Source organism: Vipera berus (genome assembly GCF_964194415.1).
Source record: "Vipera berus genome assembly, chromosome: 1".
NCBI classification, from domain to species: Eukaryota; Metazoa; Chordata; class Lepidosauria; order Squamata; family Viperidae; genus Vipera; species Vipera berus.
Window position 1 is genome coordinate 152,614,936 of NC_138202.1, and position 21,477 is coordinate 152,636,412.

At 35.9% G+C, this 21,477-nt stretch overlaps 1 protein-coding gene across 1 annotated transcript in view; it reads left to right on the top strand.

Moving 5' to 3' along the window:
* Window positions 1-21,182, top strand: part of TANK (TRAF family member associated NFKB activator) — a 42,911-nt gene extending 21,729 nt beyond the window's left edge. Inside the window, 8 exon segments of the mRNA XM_081336777.1 lie at window positions 2,800-2,930; window positions 3,909-3,962; window positions 3,964-3,975; window positions 8,102-8,281; window positions 9,465-9,538; window positions 10,960-11,078; window positions 13,378-13,685; window positions 20,025-21,182. Coding sequence (XP_081192903.1) covers window positions 2,800-2,930; window positions 3,909-3,962; window positions 3,964-3,975; window positions 8,102-8,281; window positions 9,465-9,538; window positions 10,960-11,078; window positions 13,378-13,685; window positions 20,025-20,201 — 1,055 coding nt within the window. The 3' untranslated portion in view covers window positions 20,202-21,182.
* Window positions 21,183-21,477: the final 295 nt, after the last annotated feature.

Below are 21,477 nucleotides of genomic sequence, written 5' to 3' on the forward strand. Positions count from 1 at the left end.
ATATATGATGGATTTATCCATGTTTATTAATATGCACCACTACCAGCTAGCTCAGGGGTCTTCAAACTTAGCACTTTTAAGACTTATGGACTTCAACTCCCAGAATTCCTCAGCCATCATGGCTGGTTGAGGAATTCTGGGAGTTGAAGTCCACAGGTCTTAAAGTTACTAAGTTTGTAGACCCCTGAGCTAGCTGGTCGGCCCTTCTCTCTCTCTCCCTTCTGAACTCTTTCCACAGTGTAGTAAGAATGCATCCCCCCAATCCCTTCCCTGTACCCTCAAAGACACAGGAATCAAGTACAATGTAAGAAAGGCTCCCAAAATAAAGAAAAACAAACTCTGGTTTTTATTTTTAAGCTGCCTCAGGTGTGTCACGTGTCACAATGTTGCAACCCGAGACTGAAAGCTCCAGCAATTTCAAAAAGCTTTAGCCTTAAATTAAGCCTGTTTACCTCCAAAGAAAACTTTCTAAAAGCCATAGACTCAAGATAAGGGGGTAAAACTAATTACGTTTGTTTAAAGAGATTAAGCCTACGGAAGTCAACAATTTGGACTCATTGCTAGCTTAAAATACAGACTAAAATATTCCAGTAACCGAAGCGCACAAACCAAGTGTCTGAATTACAAAACGCTGTAAAAACTGTACAAAAATCCTTATGGTAACCCAATCAAGCTGCCAGCTGATCCAGAACTAAATAAACCCACCTCCTTTCTGACATGCCGGCTTTTCATTTCATCAGTGCTGATTGCATTCTCCTGGCTGGAGAAAACAAACCAGGGAACCTTTTCTTCCAACAACAGCTGTTGCTTCTTCTCTGTCCCCATTTCCTCCCTGCCTGCTGACCTCTCCTTCTCTTTCCCTGTTATCTTTTTTTTCCCCTTTCCCACCCAAACCACCTTTTATAGCCTCTCCTCCCCCCTTTTTTTCTTCAGTTCACCTCCAGCTCCACGCTGCTTCCGGAAGCGCCAATCAGCTGGAGCCCTGCCGGCTCCTGGGGCTTCTGCCGAGCCCAGACTGTCCTGCAGTTGCAGCTGCCTTTCCCTCAGGCTTGGGTCACTTCGGCTCATTCCCCTCCCCTGCTACACTTGGCTAGCAGTCAAGTATCACTTGCCATGTGGCAAAGTACCCACAGGTGGTATGCGTACCATTGGTTGAAAAGCCCTGCTTTACAGCACACACTGAGTGGTTTGCAAATGTCAGCATATTGCCCCCAACAATCTGGATCCTCATTTTACTGATTTCGGGAGGATGGAAGGCTGAGTCAACCTTGAGTCAGCCAGGATCAAACTCTTGGCTGTGGACAGAATTAGTCTGCAATACTGCATTGTAAGCATTGTGCCACCACAGCTCTTCTGGTGATGATAAATTGACAGGTTTTCTTCTTGAAATGCTGTCACTTTATAGTATTATGTTTGGGAACATGTTCTGAAAAATCCTGTTGTTTAGTTCTGCTTGCAGGTGCTACAAAGGGGTTGGGAGACAGAATTGGACATGGAGTGAAAAGGGAAGTAAAAAAGCCTAAAAAATAAAGCAGAGGAAAAAAATAAGGAAATCATACGTTTTAATGAGAAAATAAAGAGGAAAATATAAAAGCTTTGGGTATTTTAATAGGGAAGCAGAAAAGTGATTTGCAAAAGAAGACAGAGGAAATTTGATAGTAGGATATTAATATTACCTACAAGAAGGTGCAGACTCATTCTCTGTTAAAAGGGAAGGCAAGTCAAGGATCAGTGACCTGAATTTTTTTTAAAAAAAGAACATTATAAGGAATTTCCTGATAGTAAGCCACGGAAGAATCTAGGACAGTAGTAGATTCCCACACTGGAGGTTTTCAAATAGAGCAGGAGTAGTTTAGTGGCTTCCTGTAATGAACAGTGGGTTGAACTAAATATTTGAGAAAGGCCCTTCCAGTGCAATGCTCAGTCATGTGGCATTGTTCTGTTCCTAGAGTATCTTATTTAATTATCTCATTTTATGCAAAACTCAAATGGCCTATTTGGAGGGAACAGGTGAATGCACACATGCATTTCGTTTGCATGTCTTGATATGCACACTGAGATAGACTTTAAAAGATTATATAAGAGTTTAAAAAAATCTAGATATGGTCTTTTATGGTATATAAATTAGATACAAGCATTCCAGTAGGTTGTAAACTGGATCTTAGAAACTTGACTTCAAGGGATGCTCTTTCCCAAAAGGTTCACTCGAAAAAGCAGCTAAAATCTAGATAAGCCAGTATTTAAAGTAAGAACTCTTGTCTTATATATACCTCCAGCATTCGTGAAGCAGCAAATAAGGCAAGGTTCTGGGGGAGAGTTAGCAAGCTCTCTATTTAATCAGAAAAAAACCCTTCAGTTTAGTCACTAAAATTATCCCTCTTTGTGAACTCCAAGTTGGATTAAGTATGCTCATAAAGAAATAAGCTTTGATTCACCCTGCCTTTTAGCCAGAAATGAGTAACTGTTTAAGTTGCATTGTGTTCCTTATTGTTTAGTGGCATACCAGTTTGAAATAATTTGATTTAATTAACAGATTTTGCATTGTTTTGCAGTATCATTAAATAGCAATTAAATGTGATTTATACAATCTTTTTATGGTTTTCTCTTGCATGATATCTATGAAAAGGGGTTTTATTTAGAACGTGTGTATTGCTGTATCCATTTGATGGTGGAATAGGAAATTTTATGTATTTTTTTAATTCAAATTGGGATTTATCTGTGAAACAAAACCATAATGTATTCTACATTTTTTCACATGCACCTAAATATTTTAATTTTAAACAATACTTTCGTTTATAGTCAACACTCATAGTCAAGTTCCAGTCCATGAAGACAATGAAATGAGAAGAAATGGTACCTTGTTGAACTCAGATTTTGATCAGCTCCAAGAAAAGCTGAAATTGGCAATGCAAAGGGAAAGGCTTTTGAAGGTAGGACGCTTTCTTTAAGATATATAGTGGCTCTAAAAGTTAGAAAGAGAGAAAGATAATTTATAAGAGTATGTTACTGTTAGGAGAAACCCATGTAATGGGAATGAACTTGAAGACATCATCACTGCTGCTATCCCTCAGCAGAGATATTTCACCTATGTTTTTGATCCACTGCAGTGTGTTATTTCATATAAGCTTGTCAAAATATAGATATGCTGCACAGACAAGCCTGCTTGGAATCATTTGACGCTCTTCAACTAGCCACAATTAAGAGTCACCACAACTTAGGCTCCAATTAAAAATGAAAGCTTTGATTCTCTCCTTTGGTCACAGTAAACTAGTGACAAGGAGTTTTCTGGTATCCTGAATTATTATTCTCAGCAGCCTTAACCAGCATGTCAAATAGTGAAGGATGCTAATAATTGTAGTTGAGCAGATAGTTGGAGGCCTTTAGGTTGCCTCCAGTAATATTTACACTTCTTTTTTTGTGTGTGTCTTACTAGAGGTTATGCATGATCATGAAGCATAGAAGGTTCCCTAAGTCTGTTTGCGTTAAGCAATAGATGGGATCTTGCCTCAGTGAAATAGTATGTGATTTACATATAGTGCTAGCTTGGGATTTTGGTCAGTTTTTACCATCCCTAGCTGACACAGAGAATTAGTAGGTAATGGGAAAAACTCAATCCGGAATCTTGGGAGAGCTCAAAAAGATTAGTACTTGGCTAAATGAATCTGATGTGGATTAAGGCAGCTTTTCTCAATTTCTAATATCAAGCTCTTTTATGAAAGCTTATTTTTTAGCTTACAGATAATGAGCTAGGGACTTGTATTTCTGTCAACTAAGCATATTTTAATCTTATGTGTTAATTTGTTAATAAAGAATACCTATTTTGTCAAATTAGTGACACTTGATAATTACATTGGAGAAATCTAATTTCAGAATCTCTCTCATTCTCTCTTTTCCCTTTTCTCTTTAAGCAAGCTTTGCAATTTCTGCCTCAGAAATTTGGAATTGGAAACAAAAAGAAAAATTAACCTTCCTCTGGTAACAACATAGTACTATATTTACAGACTGCAAATATGGATATAGCAATCCTCATTGCCCCTACACAAATATCCCCAGTATATTTGCTTACTTTTAAGCAACATTTGCATTGTGACAACATGCAGACGTCCAACTAATATTGTTTCCACAAAGTAACCTTAATCAAGCTGGCTTTCCTCCTCTGCTTCAGTTCTCTACCTGTGGTAACACTTACTTTAGAAGAGGGTCACACAAATTGCAAAAATAAAAGTTGGCAAGCATTTTGAAACTCAAATGTTGTATGAAATCCAGGTATTATTATTTTTAAAAGGATGTGCTATTATTTTTAAAAGGAGAGGGTTTGTCATACTTGAAAGTCAGGAGGGAAGAGGTATTCCCTGTTTTATCTATATACAAGGGAGAAGAAAAAGAATTCCTCGGTAAAACAGGTAGCAACATGCTTATTAAAAAAAAATGTACCAGGAGGATACTCCTTGGAGTGTTCTGGTCACCTCTAGTTCCGAAAAGGAATAGGTCTATTGGGAAACATAGAGGAAAAGCAGGGTGGAAGTTGGAAAAAATAAGCTTTTTTCCTACTATACAGTACACCTAACCGTAAACTGTGAAAGCAACGGCCAAGATCTTAATCCCACTCATCAGATGGTAATAGTGAGGATCCCTATTGAGTGTGCACATGGTTTTGTTGGTGTGGCTATGTAGTTTGAATTGGGCTCTTCATATACGTGAAATTTAAGGCTACAAGCCAATAATGGGAAAATCATTATTCCTATTTTTTACTTTTTTTCTCCATTGTTACGTTTAGGCTTGATTCTCTTGTGTTCTCTTGAATAAGAGTGATGTTGTTTGTTTACATAAAACATTAAATCTCCTTCAAATTAAGCTCTCCTCATGGTAACTCCAGGGAGGTATAGCTGTCTAAGCAACACTACAGAAAAGAGTTTGTTATTGGAGGTTTCAAGGGGCGAGGAAAAAATTACCCGGGGTTGCTTTTACTTCCAAGGATTCACTTCACTTCCTGGGCTGTGTCCAAAGGTTTGAAGGAGACAGGAAGGTAGCACAGCACAGATATTCTACAAAGCAGTTCCCATCTTAAGAAATAGCAAGAAAAGAAGGAAGACTACTGCAGATCTAGACTGATGAAGTTCCAGGTGGCAAGGGACAAGTTCACTGAATAAATGTTAACCTTGTTTGGTGACTTTTATATATATATATATATTAATTCTTCCAGCATTTTTTTCACTTTGAAAATCAAAGATTTACCACCCTCCAGAAGTTCATAAATGAGCCCCAGGAACAAGACTAGACACAAAATAATATTGGGAGTTACAGACTTTCCATCTTTAAGCATTTCTAATTCGTTGTTTTGTGCTTTAGGATTTATTTTTAGCATGAAAAAGTGGGTTCAAATATTCTCAGTCTCATAAATAGGTATAGATATGCACCCTTCTGCAGGTTCGTTCTAACTTCCTTCAGTTTATCGTGTGAAGTTTGGGATTACAAAGTCCTCATCCCACTGTACTGCTTTCTATTACATTTTAAATATATATATTTTTTCTTTTTTAAAAAAAAATCATAAAGTTTCTTAGAAAGGTCAGCTTGCTTCTTGCTGTTTTTAGAAACCTGTCGCTGTCTCAGTACTTTTCACATCTTTCATTTGTTTCTTCTTCTGTTGTTTCTCTCCTATTATTTATTTCCATCTTCCTTGGCTCCACTCTGAGCAAAATGTGGTGCTAATAGCTTTTCCCACCCATCCAGAAATAGAAAAATAGATTTCATCCTTCTAAAACCTTTCTATCAAGCACGTCCACAAATTTATTTTATTATTTACATTTACACAGGCGGCAAATAACACCAAATGTTCTTTGGGTGGCTTACAAAAAAAAAAAAAAGAACGAAATACAGAACCCAGAGAATGACTGAGCAGTATTTTTAATAGTGGTTAAAGTATTGGTGGTATCCCCCTTATTTTTTATTTTACTTATTAATTAAATTTATTTGATGCCTATCTCATTGCAAGGCAACTCTGAGCAGCTTACTCTATCAAAATAAAACCATAAATATATAAGTATTTATACATTTATACTCATAAATAAAATATTTGAAATTTCAACTGGGGAATGAAAAATGTATTGCAGGTAGGTGAGCTTTCATCATTGCAGCAGTTTCCCCCCCCCCTTTTCAGTTCGAGGAAATACTCATCTTCATAACAGCATTTTGCAACGCATTGTCCATTCACAAGTAAATCCTATGGATGAGCCACTAAGAAGATAATAGGACAGTACTTTTCTTTCCCCATTCAAAATGTGAACAAAAGCAAACGCATTTCAGTCGTTTTGCTTGTCATTAGTTAAACAGATTGACCAGATGGAACCAACTAGGCTTTAGATACTCATCATTTTCACAATGTTCCTACTTCTGATACTCTGTTTCCCAGTTTTGACTCTGGACTGCCATTTTTCATAGGCAAAACACACACATGCAACATGTAATATGATTACATTGAATGACTGTTCTTCATAGTAAATTGACGAATGCCATGCATCCATCAGAGCTGGAGATTTTGATCTTCAGGAAAACACATTGTTAAAGCTGCTGCTGGTGGTGGTGGTAATAGCTTCGTGTTTTTTTCTTGGTGGTTTCCCCTTTTCTGTATAGACTGTCATTATATGCAGAGAATTAATAGGTTATATCCTAATGATGCAGGGGAAAAGTAGACTATTTAAAAGCCTTAATATCTTATTTTTGAAGCTTAATCTCTTGAGTCTTGCAAAATCCTAAGTGCTAAATAGCTACATTTTAACTGTTCCAGAAATTAAGAGCTTTGAAGACTATTGTCACTTTCTTTAAATATATTTTATCTTCATCCTAGCACATGCTGAAACTAATTAAATATTAGTGAACAGACTATATAAATGGAGTAAGACAACATTTCTTGCATTTCTAAGCACTAATATGCATAGTAGTGGTGTGACTCCTTTTATGTATGTACTCAAAATAAAGCACAATTGTTTTGAATAATTGTCCGCAAGAAAATTAACTGCATATTGTAAGTAAATGAATTATAATTATTTCATCTTAACCTAATGGTACTTACTCAACTCTGATTTCATATAGGAGCACAAAAAGGAGTCTTGATCAGATCAAAGGCCCATGTCAAGCAATAATATTATTGCCGGTGTATTAGGCTAATAAAGGACTTTTAAGGTAAACAATGCCTCAGTCACTTGAAAAGCCCATAGTCGGAAACTTGACAGCCCATTTGGTCCCTTAATCACATGACTTTTGAAAAGCCCACAACTGGTTTTGAGGACAATAGGACTTCCCACTCAGTTGCTGAGCAGGTACCATTAAGAAGAGCCACACTATCTTGGACCCTGAGGCCATATTTAGCTATCTTAATAATCACTTATCACTACCAACATTCTTGATGGATTTTCTGATATTGGGAGCCATTGTTCAATGATGAATGTCATATAAATCCCATCTTTCAATTCCACTGGATGATTCCAATGAATGAAGAAAAAACTTATCTATACATTACCCACTTAAATTGTGGTAGATTATATACTGTTAATGCTGTGCCTCTCTTAACTTACAGTTTCTTCATAGAAAAACTACGCCATTTCCTTTATCATTTAATTGCTCCTTTTCTGCCTCTTTTCCAGCTCCATCAGATTACATACATACATACATACACATACACACACACACACACATATATATATATACATACACACACACACACACACACACACACACACACACACATATATATATATATATATATATATATATATATATATATATATATATATATATATATATATATACACATACATACATACATACACACACACACACATACAGCTACTAAAACTGTGTGCCATATTCCAAGTGTGGTCACACCATAGATTTGTACAAAGGCATGATGATATTGTCAGTTTTATTTTTCAATCTTTTTCCTAATGATCTCTAACATGGAATTCGCCTTTTCACAGCTTTTTCACAGATTGCTAAGACTTAATTTAGCCTATAACAATCTATTCTATAATGACATTCCTCAGAGCTTGAAAATTAACCAACTGTGCTCTCTCTTTCTCTCTCTGTGTATGTGATTTTTTTAAAGGAACAATTGGAAAGTGAGAGTGTAAAATTAAAAAAAACTGAAGAAGATAGTAATTTAAAGGAAAAGAAATTTGAATCTATTATCACTGCCAAAGAAGATGAAATAAGGAATCTAAAAAAGCAGCTGAAAGAAATAAATGAAGCACAAAACTGCATACAGGTATCAAGATACGAAAAAGAGGTAAGAAAATTCAGAGATATTGTAGAGATCTGAAGACAGTCAAATATTGTAGGACTGAAACTAATTTCATAAGCCAAAAACTAAATGCAGTGTACTCTTCTGTAAATAAAGTACTCTGAGTACTGGTCTATCTATTTAAAAAATACTCAGACTAATTTCCTCTGCCTTTTGGAGTGAAAAGCAGATGTACAATCTGTCATTCCTTTGTATACCTAATATTTTACTTTAAAGACCGTGCTGGATTCATTTACCCAGGCAGACTTTTTCTAAACTCTGAAAGCTATGTAAAAATGGATTAACAGCACGTGGCAACCCCTGACCAACCTTATTGGGGCTCTGAAGATAAGAAAGGTGGGTCCAGTTAGGGCATGGATGGGACTGCTCTGAAAAAAATTGGGCTGTAGGGTAAACTGATTTTTTTTCAAAAAAATATATATAGAATAACACTTTCTTACAACTGTCAAGAAAGCTTCAAGGATAAGTCTATGAAGTTCCCATAAGTCGAACTGGCCTTAGCTCATAGGCTTTGAAATAAAACGCCCATGTAATACAGGGTTAATCCACAAGATGGTAGTAAAATATAATTTCTCTCCTTACTTGAGAAAACATGTTATATTAGCCCTGGATCAGCTTTAATAAAGTGTTCTTCCTGATAGTTTTAAGATGTATATTAATGTACAAAGACTGATGAATAAATATGTATGGACTTGGTAATCCCTGCCCAGTTTCATTATGTGGAGAGAATTCTACGTAGAAGAATATTTGTATGATTTCTTTTTGTATGAAAATGACTGAATTATGGGAAAGCCTAATAAAGAATGAAATGCAAGTCAGCATTCAATGTGTCCCTCTTATTTAGCTAAATTATTTCTTTCTTAGGTATAAGTGTGGAACCAGTGTGAACAGCACTTCTTGGTTAACTCAGCTATCCAAAATACTTGGGCATATTCTAGCACCTAAAAATAATGAGGATATGATCCATAATAGATCTCCAGCATAATGTATTTCTAAACAATGATTTATGGATTTTATTTTATTTTATTGCATAAAAAGTAAGGCAAGATGCCATTAACAAGAGGATATTATATTAGTACTTTATGGTTCTGTTAATTTATAGGGGTGTTTCTTGTAACAATGTTATAATTCAACTTTTTTTTCCCCTACTTCTGATCACCTTCAAAAGGCAAGGAGTGAAAAACATCCTTCGTCTAGACAGGAATTAACATCAGGGGTCTCTTCTGCATCTGTCTGTGAAAGGTATGGAATTGGGGTTTCCCCCCCCCCTCCTCTTCTATAATAATGCATTATTTGTCGTTGCTTTCTGGTTTTAAAAGATGGGGAATATTTCCCCCTTACTTCTTGCCTTCTCCCTTCCCACTTCTAAGATGGATGTCTGGAACCACTTTTAGGCTAGGTTGACCCATCCCAACTAATGTGATTTGCTTGGTTTTGCCTTTTGCTTTGTAATTTACGATTTAGGCAAGATAGGGACAGAGGCAACTGCAAATAAGCCAGGCTTATGTGATGATGTGTGAATCCAGTGCTCTAAACTGAACAATTAATAACATAAAAGCTGCCAGTGGACACCTGGTGCCTTAATTAACAGAAAGGAAAGGCTTGGTCCAAGCAGAACAGCAAATGGGTATGCCTAGGCAGTAAAACCTTCACTTGCTGGATTTCAAGTGGATCAATACAATGATACTTGAAGCCTGGATCATTTTTCAAAAATTCTGGAAAAAAATCTCTGTCTTTCAATGATACCTGAAGCCTGGATCATTTTTCAAAAATTCTGAATCTGAATTGGAAAAAGATTAGGCTGGAACAGACTGTCTCCAAAATCAGAATATGATCTCCAAGAAAATAAAAAATAAAAAAAGATTATTTCACCTTTCACTGTACTCTCACTATTTTGCATCTTTTAAGACATATTCCTCTCTCCAAATAGCTCTGGGTCCTCAATCTACCTCTCTTGATTTCAGGCTCCTCCAGGAGAACCCTCATTATCTGAATATGCTTAAAAGACTGCAAATGGGGAGACATTTTATCCATGGGTGGTATCAATAAGGGTTGTTTTCTACATACCATTCAAGGGTAAATGACAGAAATATGCTCACATTTATTTTGCTTTCATCCTGAAGACCAAACTAAAGGTATTATATTGCTTCATGCTGGATCTCTCTACTTTTTTAAAAAAAATAAATAAACACGTAGCAGAGAAAAACTCTGACATCTTTATGCCAGAAGTCACTTCAGTTGTTTTAACTTCTCACACTTCCCCCCCCCCGTATAACCCCTTCATGCTCCAATATTCATTTGGTTGGAGGCCAGAAGGACAGATACAAAATTCCTGTAGTATGCCTATATTTTTGTTTTCTCTGATGGGGGCTATAATAAGTAGGTTTCAGTTTGTGGGGGGAAGAGGAGAGGTTTAATCACATTTCTGTGTGGTATTGTTTCAGTCAATTTGAGAACCTCTCCTTCCTGTCAGCTACCTTGCGAAGTTACTGTTTTTATCAAAATTTCTTGAAGTTGGGATCCTGGATCCCCTCCCATAAATTCTGGCCTCAAGTCTGGGCTGCAAACACAGATGGCGCCGGTGTTTTTAACGATGTTTGTTGGGCTAAAGGAACAGAAAAAGCATGGGATGATGCTTTACGTCTGAAATCGTTATTCTTTAGGGATGAACTGGAAAGTGTTTTCTGGGGCATGAAAGAAGAATTCAGTCGAATACGTGCACTGGCAAGGGCACAGGCAGACCAGCTGAATAAATTTAACCTACGGAGAGAACCTACAACTGGTATCATTTTATTGCAGTACTTTCTTTTGAAAACTATGCTTTACTGCCTTCTAACTCTGTGCGTTGACTGCGTAGAGATTCAGTTTAAGATTATCCATATCTTTTTGTTATGCAGAATGCCACATAATAGAGTGCATTTATTTGATATCGCAGGAACCCTCAGGTTTTAGGGAAAATACCAGTGCTTCATTTATGGCAAGTGATTTGACAGCTCAGTTTGCTGTGAATGCACGAATTCCATTTTGCAGTGATTGTCTTGGTGGTTTTACTGGCAAAATACTTTTTTGTCACTCTAAAAATAAACTATGTTGAAGGAGAAAGGCAACAGTGTCTGGGTTACCTCACTGCTTCCTAACCACCATATATTGCTAGCAAAAGCCTACTGTGAGCTCATTTGGTGTAACGCCACTTAGATTTCAGAATCTTGGTCAATTAGATTTGCAACCACATTCTAATGGATATATTTACATTTTTGCAGCAGACATGTTCACTGACTGAGGGAACTCTAAATTAAGATGGTTGGGCTAGAAAGTGAGGTCCTTATTCCCCCTTGATGCAGTACTGTATCAGGGTTTGTTTGTTTTAATATCCACTGTAGTGAGATAATCTCAGTGCAACACAAGCCGCATGTGAGGCTGCTCTTGAGTTATTTAAGCAGATATGAATTTGCAACTTGTGGCGTAGTATACAGAAAGGATGCATACTGTCCGGGTTTGCTTTAATGTATGTTTTATGTATATCTAGAAATATAATGTGATGAATTTAATCCACAGTCTAAGATACCTGATTTCTTTTTTTAAAAAAAGAGTGGAACAACAGGATGTATTTCTAGGGATTGGGCTGCTGCTAACATTTTGAGCTGACTGAAAAAGCAGTAAACTATGATTTTTCTTTTAGAAATAAGTTATTTAATGTAATGTGAATGTCTAAAAGCTACTGACATGCAAAGCATTTCAGGTTTGAGCAAATAAATATTCTGTTTCAAATTTAAAGCTGTTTTGCATTCCAAATGGACTAATTTTGACCATTTTGGAAGTATTTTGCACTCCGATAACTCCATTTCGAGTTCAAAACACACTGTTTCAAGCTCCGACCACTTCTGAGTGACTAAAAGAGCCTTTTTCAAATGCAAACTTGTTTCAGGTCTTGAATTTAAAACAGTTGAAATTTGAAACATTTGCACACCCCCTACTGAAAGCCCTTTCCTCACCTCAGTTGTAAAAACCATCTTTGCTAGATCAAACCAAAATCTGTCTAATCTATGACAGCCAACAGGGGCCTATCAGATGCTCCTGCAAAGTATATGTGCTTATAACCCAATTTTCAACATTCTTTGTTCTCTAATAATAGCTGCATCTGATTGCTAGGCTTGGCTGATTTATAGCCAACTTCCAAAGCTTGGGCAGCTTAGGAATAGCTGGTGTAAGTGCTTCACAGTATAACATTACTGGAAGAAGTGAAATCTGGACAGAGCCAGTCATTTCCTTGAATAATGGCTTTTAACCTGCCAGAATTCTCTGCATTTTACCAGAGACAAATATGGGCTTAACTTACTCTCGTAAGTGCAGATATGTAGTTGTTTTAGCAAATTCTACAACATGGCTGCAATGATATGTGCTAAAAGGATGTCTTGTAATTTCTCATCCAGTAATATCTCTCTGAGCTAGTATTTAAAACCACAGAAGAAAGTGTAGCTAGTGACCCTTTTCAATCCATTCTTCTCCCAAGGGGGTCTCTGGAATGAAAGAGGAAAATCTTGAGGGAAAGGAGGAAGAAATGCCCCTTCTCTATGAAGTGAAACAGTTGAAATCTGTATTAAAACACTAAAAAAATGAGACTGGCTTGAATGAAACCAAGCTGAACTGAAAAAGATGTAGTTGTAGACAGAAAGGTAATTTAATTTAATGTAGAAAATAAATATATTTATATGTAAGCAATGAGCTCTTGGAAAAAAAGACCTGATAGTCTGCCTAATTGCTAGACTACTAATCAAGAAAACTTGTAACACTTTGAGACATAAAAGCAATTATGTATTATTTTACTTTAGTTCCAAGCAAGAATTCTAATGTGTATCTCTGAAGAAAGAAATTAATGATTTGACAAGGAGGAATACCAACATCAGCTTGCTATGGGAAGATGTGTGTGTGTGTGTGTGTGTGTGTGTTTGGAGGCTGCCTATTTCTCTCACAGAGCAACTCTGGATGGTGGAATTGGTCAAGAATTGGTATAACTCTATGATATTTTTAATCTGGTATTTGGGGTATCTTTTGATCTTTTCCTTTGCATCTTTTTTTATCAGAAATCCCTTTCTCCAAGCCTATCCAGTGCACTGATGAACAAACAGATGACCTTTGTAATCCTTGGGTTAAAAAGGAAGCAAACAGAGATGTATCTCACTTCCCATCTATTGCCTCAAGAGGAATGGGACCGGACGAGGAAGAAAACTCCGTGGAATCCCTTTCTAAGCTTAATGTTAAGTTCCCACCTACAGATGGTGATGCTGAATTCTTGGAGAGCTCTCCAGAGACGACTCCAATTCTAAACACTCTCATGACTGAAAATGTGCTCCCAAATCAGCCATTTAACGTGGATCTTGGGGACCAGGAGGTGAGTTTCAATAAGATGAATTCTAACTGCAGAGAGTATGGGCAATGACTGTACTACTTCAGTGATGCAAAGCAAGTCAAAGGTAAGTTTAGCCAACCTTCAACTCGCCCATATCTACTCATCCAAACTCTTTTGAACAAAGCTCTGTGTTATATAAAAACACATTTCTTTATAACTGCAACTAGAGACTATAATAAATAGAATTTCCCCCTTCAGAAGCTAATGAGAAAAATGTTGGGGTACCTCAGCCGGTATCAATCTTTTAAATTATATCCTTTATTTTTATTTATGATTTACTTGTAAGCTGTAAGATTGAGCATGGGCTTCAGTTTCTTTCTGCTATATATTTCCAAGGCAAAATTTACTGCTTGCTGTCCTAATCAAAAATATCTGCATTAGTCCAGGGCTAAGCAACATAGGGTCTGTAGGTACCAATAAGCTCTGAAACATCTCCCTTGGTATATGTCAGGCACTCTATCCACCTGATTTATTTTTACATTTGAACAAAATGAAACCAGAAATTGGCATGTCTCCAAGTACCACCCCTTACCATAATTTTTATTTATGCAAGTTCTTTTGGGTGATCAAAGATCCCAACTAAGTAGTAACAGCTGATTTGCTTTCTGATAATGCATGTTTTGTGCCTGGACCTGGCCAATTTACTGAAAAGCCCAAGTCTCCCATAGCAGCCCATAGCAGCCTTTTCACACACACACACACACACACACACACACACACACACACACACACACACCACATACTAATATATACTGCTCAAAAAAATAAAGGGAACACTTAAACAACACAATGTACTGTATTTAATAATAGGATGTCTTATCTTGTGTTCACTTTATTTTTTTGAGCAGTATATATTGGTATTGTAATGGCATTTAAATTTTTCCTATGGAACAGAAGCTAGTGTTCTCCACTCTGGTATTTATTTATTTATTTAATTAATTTATTCAATTTCTATAGCCACCATCTCAGTCTTGTAACTCTTGGTGGCTTATAGTTCAGAACATCTATTACAGTTAAAAATACTAAAAATATTTTAAAACAGTAAAATCATTAAAAAACATCATATGATGATGATGATGATGCGTGTTTTTAAATTAAAATGGAGGTTAATTTTAGGCAAGTTTACCCATGATGTGTGAATGACTACAAATAGGTGATTCCTTTATAGGTTGTTCTTAGTTTACTCAAGGGCCTCATGTTGCACGCATTCAGATAATTCAGATGTCTTTCTCCTGACCTGTTTCAGCAGCTCTCTCTGGATATAGTCATGATGGATTTGCCTTAAAACAGTCAGTAATAAGAAAACCTCATTTATTTTTATTAATGTTTTATTATTCTTCACTCCTAGGACAGCCTTCCTCTATTTTATGTATTCAGATGTAGAGGACTTCAAAGATGACTCAGTGAAGCTCAATACATCTGGATTATAGGAAGTCTGCTTTGGGAATTTAGTATGATATTCTTGGTTTCCCTCTTTTCCCCTCTTTTTATCCTTCTACAGCCCAGTAGTAGAGCACAATATTGCTTACAGATAAACCAGTTTCAGTCCTTGCAATCCCTAAAGGTAGATGCTGGAAAGTACCGTATTTTTCCGTCTATAAGACGCAAACTTGTATAAGACGCTCTGACATGTGAGTTTCTCTGTGCCAAACAGCTGAAGCGGCAAATCCGGAAGTTCAGCTAGCTGACGATCTTGCCCCCTCCCGTTAGTGGCAAGCCCACAGCCTGCACCAGGCGGCATGGCAACCCACACCGGCATGCCCTGGGCTGCGGAGGTTACCGTTATTTTTCCGTGTATAAGACGCTGCACTTGTATAAGACACACCTGCTTGTTGACAGGGTGTTTGCAGGAAAAAATAGTGTCTTATACACGGAAAAATACAGTAATTTCTTTATAATGCATGGAAGATTTACAACTTTACTTCTAAAGTGACTCAAGATATTTAAACCTTTCAGATAACATCACAATGAGTCTTATGATTCTCCATCCACTGGCTCAACCCTGATTGTTTTTCCCATGCTGCTCCATTTCTTTTCTGTCTTAGTGTACTGCTGTGCCATATTGTTGCTGCCCTGTTCCTGTACTGGTAGCAGATTGGGCTTCTATTAGGCTGCAAACCTAAACACGCTCATAAAGGAATGCAGCTGCCAAAGAGTAAATTCATACCAGATCCTACTATGCAGGGGTTTAGATGCCATTTAAATAAAATCTCCACCTTTATCAACAGTAGCTTCTCATCTTTAAATTGTTAAAAGATTAAGATATGTACACCTTTACCTATTAAGACAATTTTACAACGTAACATCCTTAAAGTATTCAAATTTTCCATACAATAAGATGAAATTTTTACAATACATGTTTATTTTATGGAGAATAAAAACATTTATCATTTATGTTCTAGACAAAACATCTTAATGTCATGTAAATACATGCAGTCTAGATTTTTGAAGAGTCCTTCAAGTTCTGGAATGTTTGTTCTAATATTGAGATGACTCCATTTGTATAATTGAGTGTGTGACAGAGAATGGATGTCTACTCAGTCTTGCAATATCAATTTTTTTTCAATCATAAAAGCAGGTAATAACCATGTCTACTTTCCTCTTACTAGTTTTCAAATGATAAAAAAAAAATCTAAAAGACAATCATGTCTTCCAGAACAAAATTCATGTGAAAAACTGTCAGTGAATGTTTTATTATACATAATTTACACACACACACACACACACACACACACACACACACACACACACACATATATATACATACATAAACATGCACATACCAAACTGTTTATTTCCTTCACTAGGTTTTATTTTTATCACCCGCATTATTTGATGACTAACCAGTTTTTGCTTTTCACTGCATCAAATCCTGAGCTGAGTTGGTACAAAACAAATTAAACTATTTTTTCTATTACTATGAAGATTCCTGTGGCGTTACAAAGCATCCGGTCTATTACTTCTTACTTTCCCTTTTCTCCAATATGTCTCCTGCTTGTTCTTTTAACTAGTTAGACTGTGTATTCATTTCTCAATAGATGGCACCCTGCATTGTATAGCCATGCATGTGAAACAGCTGGTATGAGATTCTAAATTGATAAGAGAATTATGCAGCTTAAAACAGACAGGCGAATAGAAGTTAAAAGTGTCATAATGTTAAAGATATTAGGCTAAAATGTTTGTTTTTGAAAAATAAGCACGTGCATTTTTAAATTCTGAATAGCCAGTACTGTACTATAATTCAGTGATAGCCAGGATGTCTTGATATCTTAAGTGTTTACATTTGGAAAGACAACTGGCGACAAAATAGTTCCAATATTTGTTAGTTGTATCCAGGAAGGAATGTAGAACATAAGGCCTTTGATTAAAATTATGTATCTTATCCAGAAACGTAGGCATAATAAGCCAATGCTACTTTAGACTTCATTAAAGATACAGACACATATATTTGCTTAAATATTTTGTTACTTTTCTTATGCTTAAATTCTTGCATTCCTTTCAAATATAAAAACACTAATTTGTTTTTAACTGATCAACATCCCTGCGAAATTATAGGCAGGAAAAGAAGCTTAAATGCACGGCCCTTTTTAGCAACAGGAGAAAATGTGAAAGTTCAGTTTTGCTAAAAATAATAATGGCCCCAATTCCTTCAGCATACTAACATGGCTCTGGCAAGCTGGCATTAAAGTGAAGGCAGGGTCCTCCACTGACAAATAAAGTTGGCTTGATTTCAGAGTCGGATTTGAGATGTATTCAGTGAGACTGTAAGACTGTCCTCTCCTGATAAAAGTAGATAGATTCATTCTCTGAATCAGCTGAAGATAGCTTGGGGGCACCTCATTATCTTGCCTGCAGAGTGAATGTAGACAGTATGAAAATGCATTTAAAATGTTTGGATCCTTGTATACAGGATTAACCTTGCTGACATCCTAATATTGCTGATTTACACACTTGATTCCCCAATCCTTTTTTTTTCCTTCAGCAGACAAGAATTTCTGTCATGTATTTAGTACATGTGTTAACAAGTAAAGATGAGGAGGGGAAACTTAAATGCAGCGTAATTGGCAACCATAAGTCGTTAGAACTGTGGCTCTCAGTTGATGTAATAAATTTAGCTCTTCCTTGCAGACTAAATATAAAAACTTGAGTCTGCTTTCTTAGTGTATTGCAGTTTCTTAAACACCTGGATTGAAAACTGTAATAATGAAAACAAGAATGTAGACTGAATTGAACAGTTAGGAATGTTGTGCGACCCTGTACTTGTGGCTCACATAGGGCTCTAGTTCAGAATGGGCTGCCCCTCATTTGGAGGAAAACAAACCTATGGGACATGCTACACCTATTAAACAAAGTACTTTAACATACGCTTAGATGTATACCATTTAGAAATATATATCCCAATACTTATACAAATACATCGTGTTTAACTATCTATATGAGCCATTCAGGAGGCCACACAAGTTTCTCTAACTAAAAGCTAGGTTAGCAAGGAGCATGCATAAAATAGGATACAGCAATTAAAACGCTCAGTTCTGTTTGTTTTTAAACCAGTGGGTTGCAAGTTAAGATCCCCTTTGTTTACCGTTAATTCTCTTTGGATTCTTATTTTCAACTGAAATAAACACATTAAGCAAAGCTTTTCCTTTTAACGTGAAGTGGTGGTAGTAGTAGTTACTGAGTTTCAATTGCATTTTTTAATATTTCAAACATGAATGCATGTTGGAATTATGGAAATGAAAAAAAATGTATTTCGTTACTCACATAAAAGGCAACTGATTAATTGTCATATTAAAATTATTGCAAATATTCCTAACAATGTAACATAAAAAGTACACCATCAGCAACAATCCAAAATAAAACCTACCCAGATAGCTTAGTTTTTTTCTACAGTGGAATGTTAATCCAAAGAAATGCTTCCATGGGCAGTGCTGATTTCATTAGATGTTAAGTGAAGTGGTTACGTTAAAGGGGAGGTTTTAAGAAAAGTCTAGATGTCTAGTCAAAAGTAAGATTGACTGTATTCAATGAAACCTATCCCTAAATAAATAAAACTGCATATTGAATCAAGTTGCAACACAAAACTCAACTGAAGGATTCGCATAGCTTGTTTTTCGTTATGGTTTGTTAAACAAGCTCCAGTGACCTACTCTGTGCAGAATACTAAGACATAATGGGTGAATTCACACATCATACTTACCCAAAAACCAAACAAATCACATTATGGTTTAGTGTCAGGTGTTAACCAGGCCAGTAAATAAAAATTCTCAAGAGAAGAACTGATGTGTACATGATCAAATATTACAAAAAAAAGCATGAAATGCTTCCTGTTACAGTTATTAAAACTGCCAGTTTAAATGAAGGTGGAGTTGCAAATAAGTAATTAAAAGCACACTTCCATAGTGATACTTAAAACACGCATCAATGCTTAGACAGGTTTCCAAAGCAATTTACACCAACAAAAAAGTAGTGTTTGTTAGAACTTGATGTAATTATACCTAATTAGCCTGGAAGGATTGATGACTGACCACAGTACAAGATGTACAAGAGAAATCTGCAAAGGCCCTGTGACAAATCTTAAATATTGTTTAGACAAAGCATTAACTCCTAAGAGAAACAGTAGCTGCTTCTCATTCCCCATCCCTTTTAGATTAACTACTGTATTTCAAAATTCAATGATATTGATAGGAGTAGATATATACATATTTGTGTATATTGTATTTGAATATCAAAGAAAACATGTAGACTCAAATTACATATTCTTACGTAGTAAAATAACACAAAGTACTTCTAGAAATATATCCTGGGCTTTTGTTATTGCATAATCAAATTTTCAAAATACATATTATCTTGAAAAAGAAGTCTTGAAACACTGAATGAATATTTACCTACCAAAATTATTCTGGCTTGTCTGCCATAATCAATGAACTTTTTATTTAAGACTTTAATATTTACGTATTTGATTGTTTTAAAAGTATGAAATGCTGATGATCAGAATTCTTACATAATGTGAATACCAGTGCCTTATTTTACAGAAGTAAAATATAATGTCTATATTTATCATGCCAGAACTTCTGATCAAATGTGCCTGTTAATGGTAATCAGCTCTAAAATTAAAAAGAAATAAATATTTTACAATGCTCTAGACCAGTATTTCTCAACCGTGGCATCTTTTAAAATATGTGGATTTCTTTAGAGAAAATCAAAGCTTATTATTCTTTAGTAAAATGCTACATATTTAGGAAAACTAAACCACTGTCAGTGAGAACACAACCCTGATCATGCACAAAGCATTCACTCCTTTTCCCCACCTGCTTCTTACAGCCTCCGTGGAAGTCTTACTCCTCTCAAGACCCTGACTTACTGGCACTTGCTTCTGAAGACTCGGAACCCAGGCAGTCAGGAATATGTGAATTCTGTCAGAAAGTGTTCCCACCATCTCTTACATCAAGGGAGGATTTTCTGAGGCATCTGAATTCTCATTTCAACTTGAAGTCTTAGCGTCACTGGAAAACAGACAAGTTTTATTTAACTGTAGATACTGTCTTTGATTTTGATCTCAACAGATATACAAATTTCAGAATGTAAGGTGGCATTTATAACAATCTGTCGAGTTTCATACCCAACATTAATATAATTAAAATCAGATAACAAATCCCTAAAATAAATATCCCGAAACTCCTTTTGAATCAACATGTCTTGTGTTAAAACTGCAGTTGCAGAAGGATGCTGAATATTATGATCCAGTCTGAAATGTAACAAAAATTGAGATCGTATTTTGTATATAGAACAGATAAGTGTGTATCATCCTTTGTATTTCTAAATAACATTTATTTATTAGTATACTTTTTTAACATTTGGCAGACTAGTTAATGCAACATTGGAAGAGGTACATGGAAATAAGTGTTATCATGTTAGTGCTTGCAAGTACACACTGACCCTTATATTAGGCATTTAATTGTGAACGTTATTAAAATGAACTTCTTTCTTATGTTGCCCCTTTTGTAATAAACCAATGACCCACGTTTCACCTATTTATAATTGTTACATTAATATCAAAATAAACCATAAATGCATTTACATATGAGTATGCATGGAACATGTATGCAGGTATGAATGCTTTATTCTGTGGCCCTATATCATTTTATTCCTAATCAAAAAAAGTTATTTAGAACCGAACTTTATAATGAGGTTGACTTGGTAACAGAAAGTGACAATCAGCTACTGTTTAAATACAGCAAATACTCTTACCTCTACTACAGTAAGGTACCTCTACTTTCCATATTAAAAAAAATGTTATTCAGAATCAGTATGGCATGATTAATTTGGGCTAAGATATAGTGTTGTTATTTCTAACCTTGAACAGAATCATGGACATCCCATGAAAAAGGACGAAGGCAACGGCTGTGTTGCAACAGCCTTATCCTGCAGCTAATGTCTTGCTCTGTGCTTAACTAAAGCCATTGAAGGCAAGAGTCTGTCATCTGCAATTCAGTCTGTTGCATACAGGGAATTTATAACCAATGTGCAATAACGTTTTCCCAATTGGACTGTAAATATCCAGCACTTTGCTGACTTTTTTTAGACTGACAGATGAGGCAAAGCAGAGTCAGACCTGTCTGTACTTGGGTAAGGGACATATAGCCATATCTATGAAATTACTAGGAATCCAGATCAATTCCAGAGGCTTTTCTCTTTTTTTAACTAAATAGCACTCACACATTAAATATTTGGGAAATACTTTGGTTTCTTAGTAGGTGAAACACAAATTTTGCAC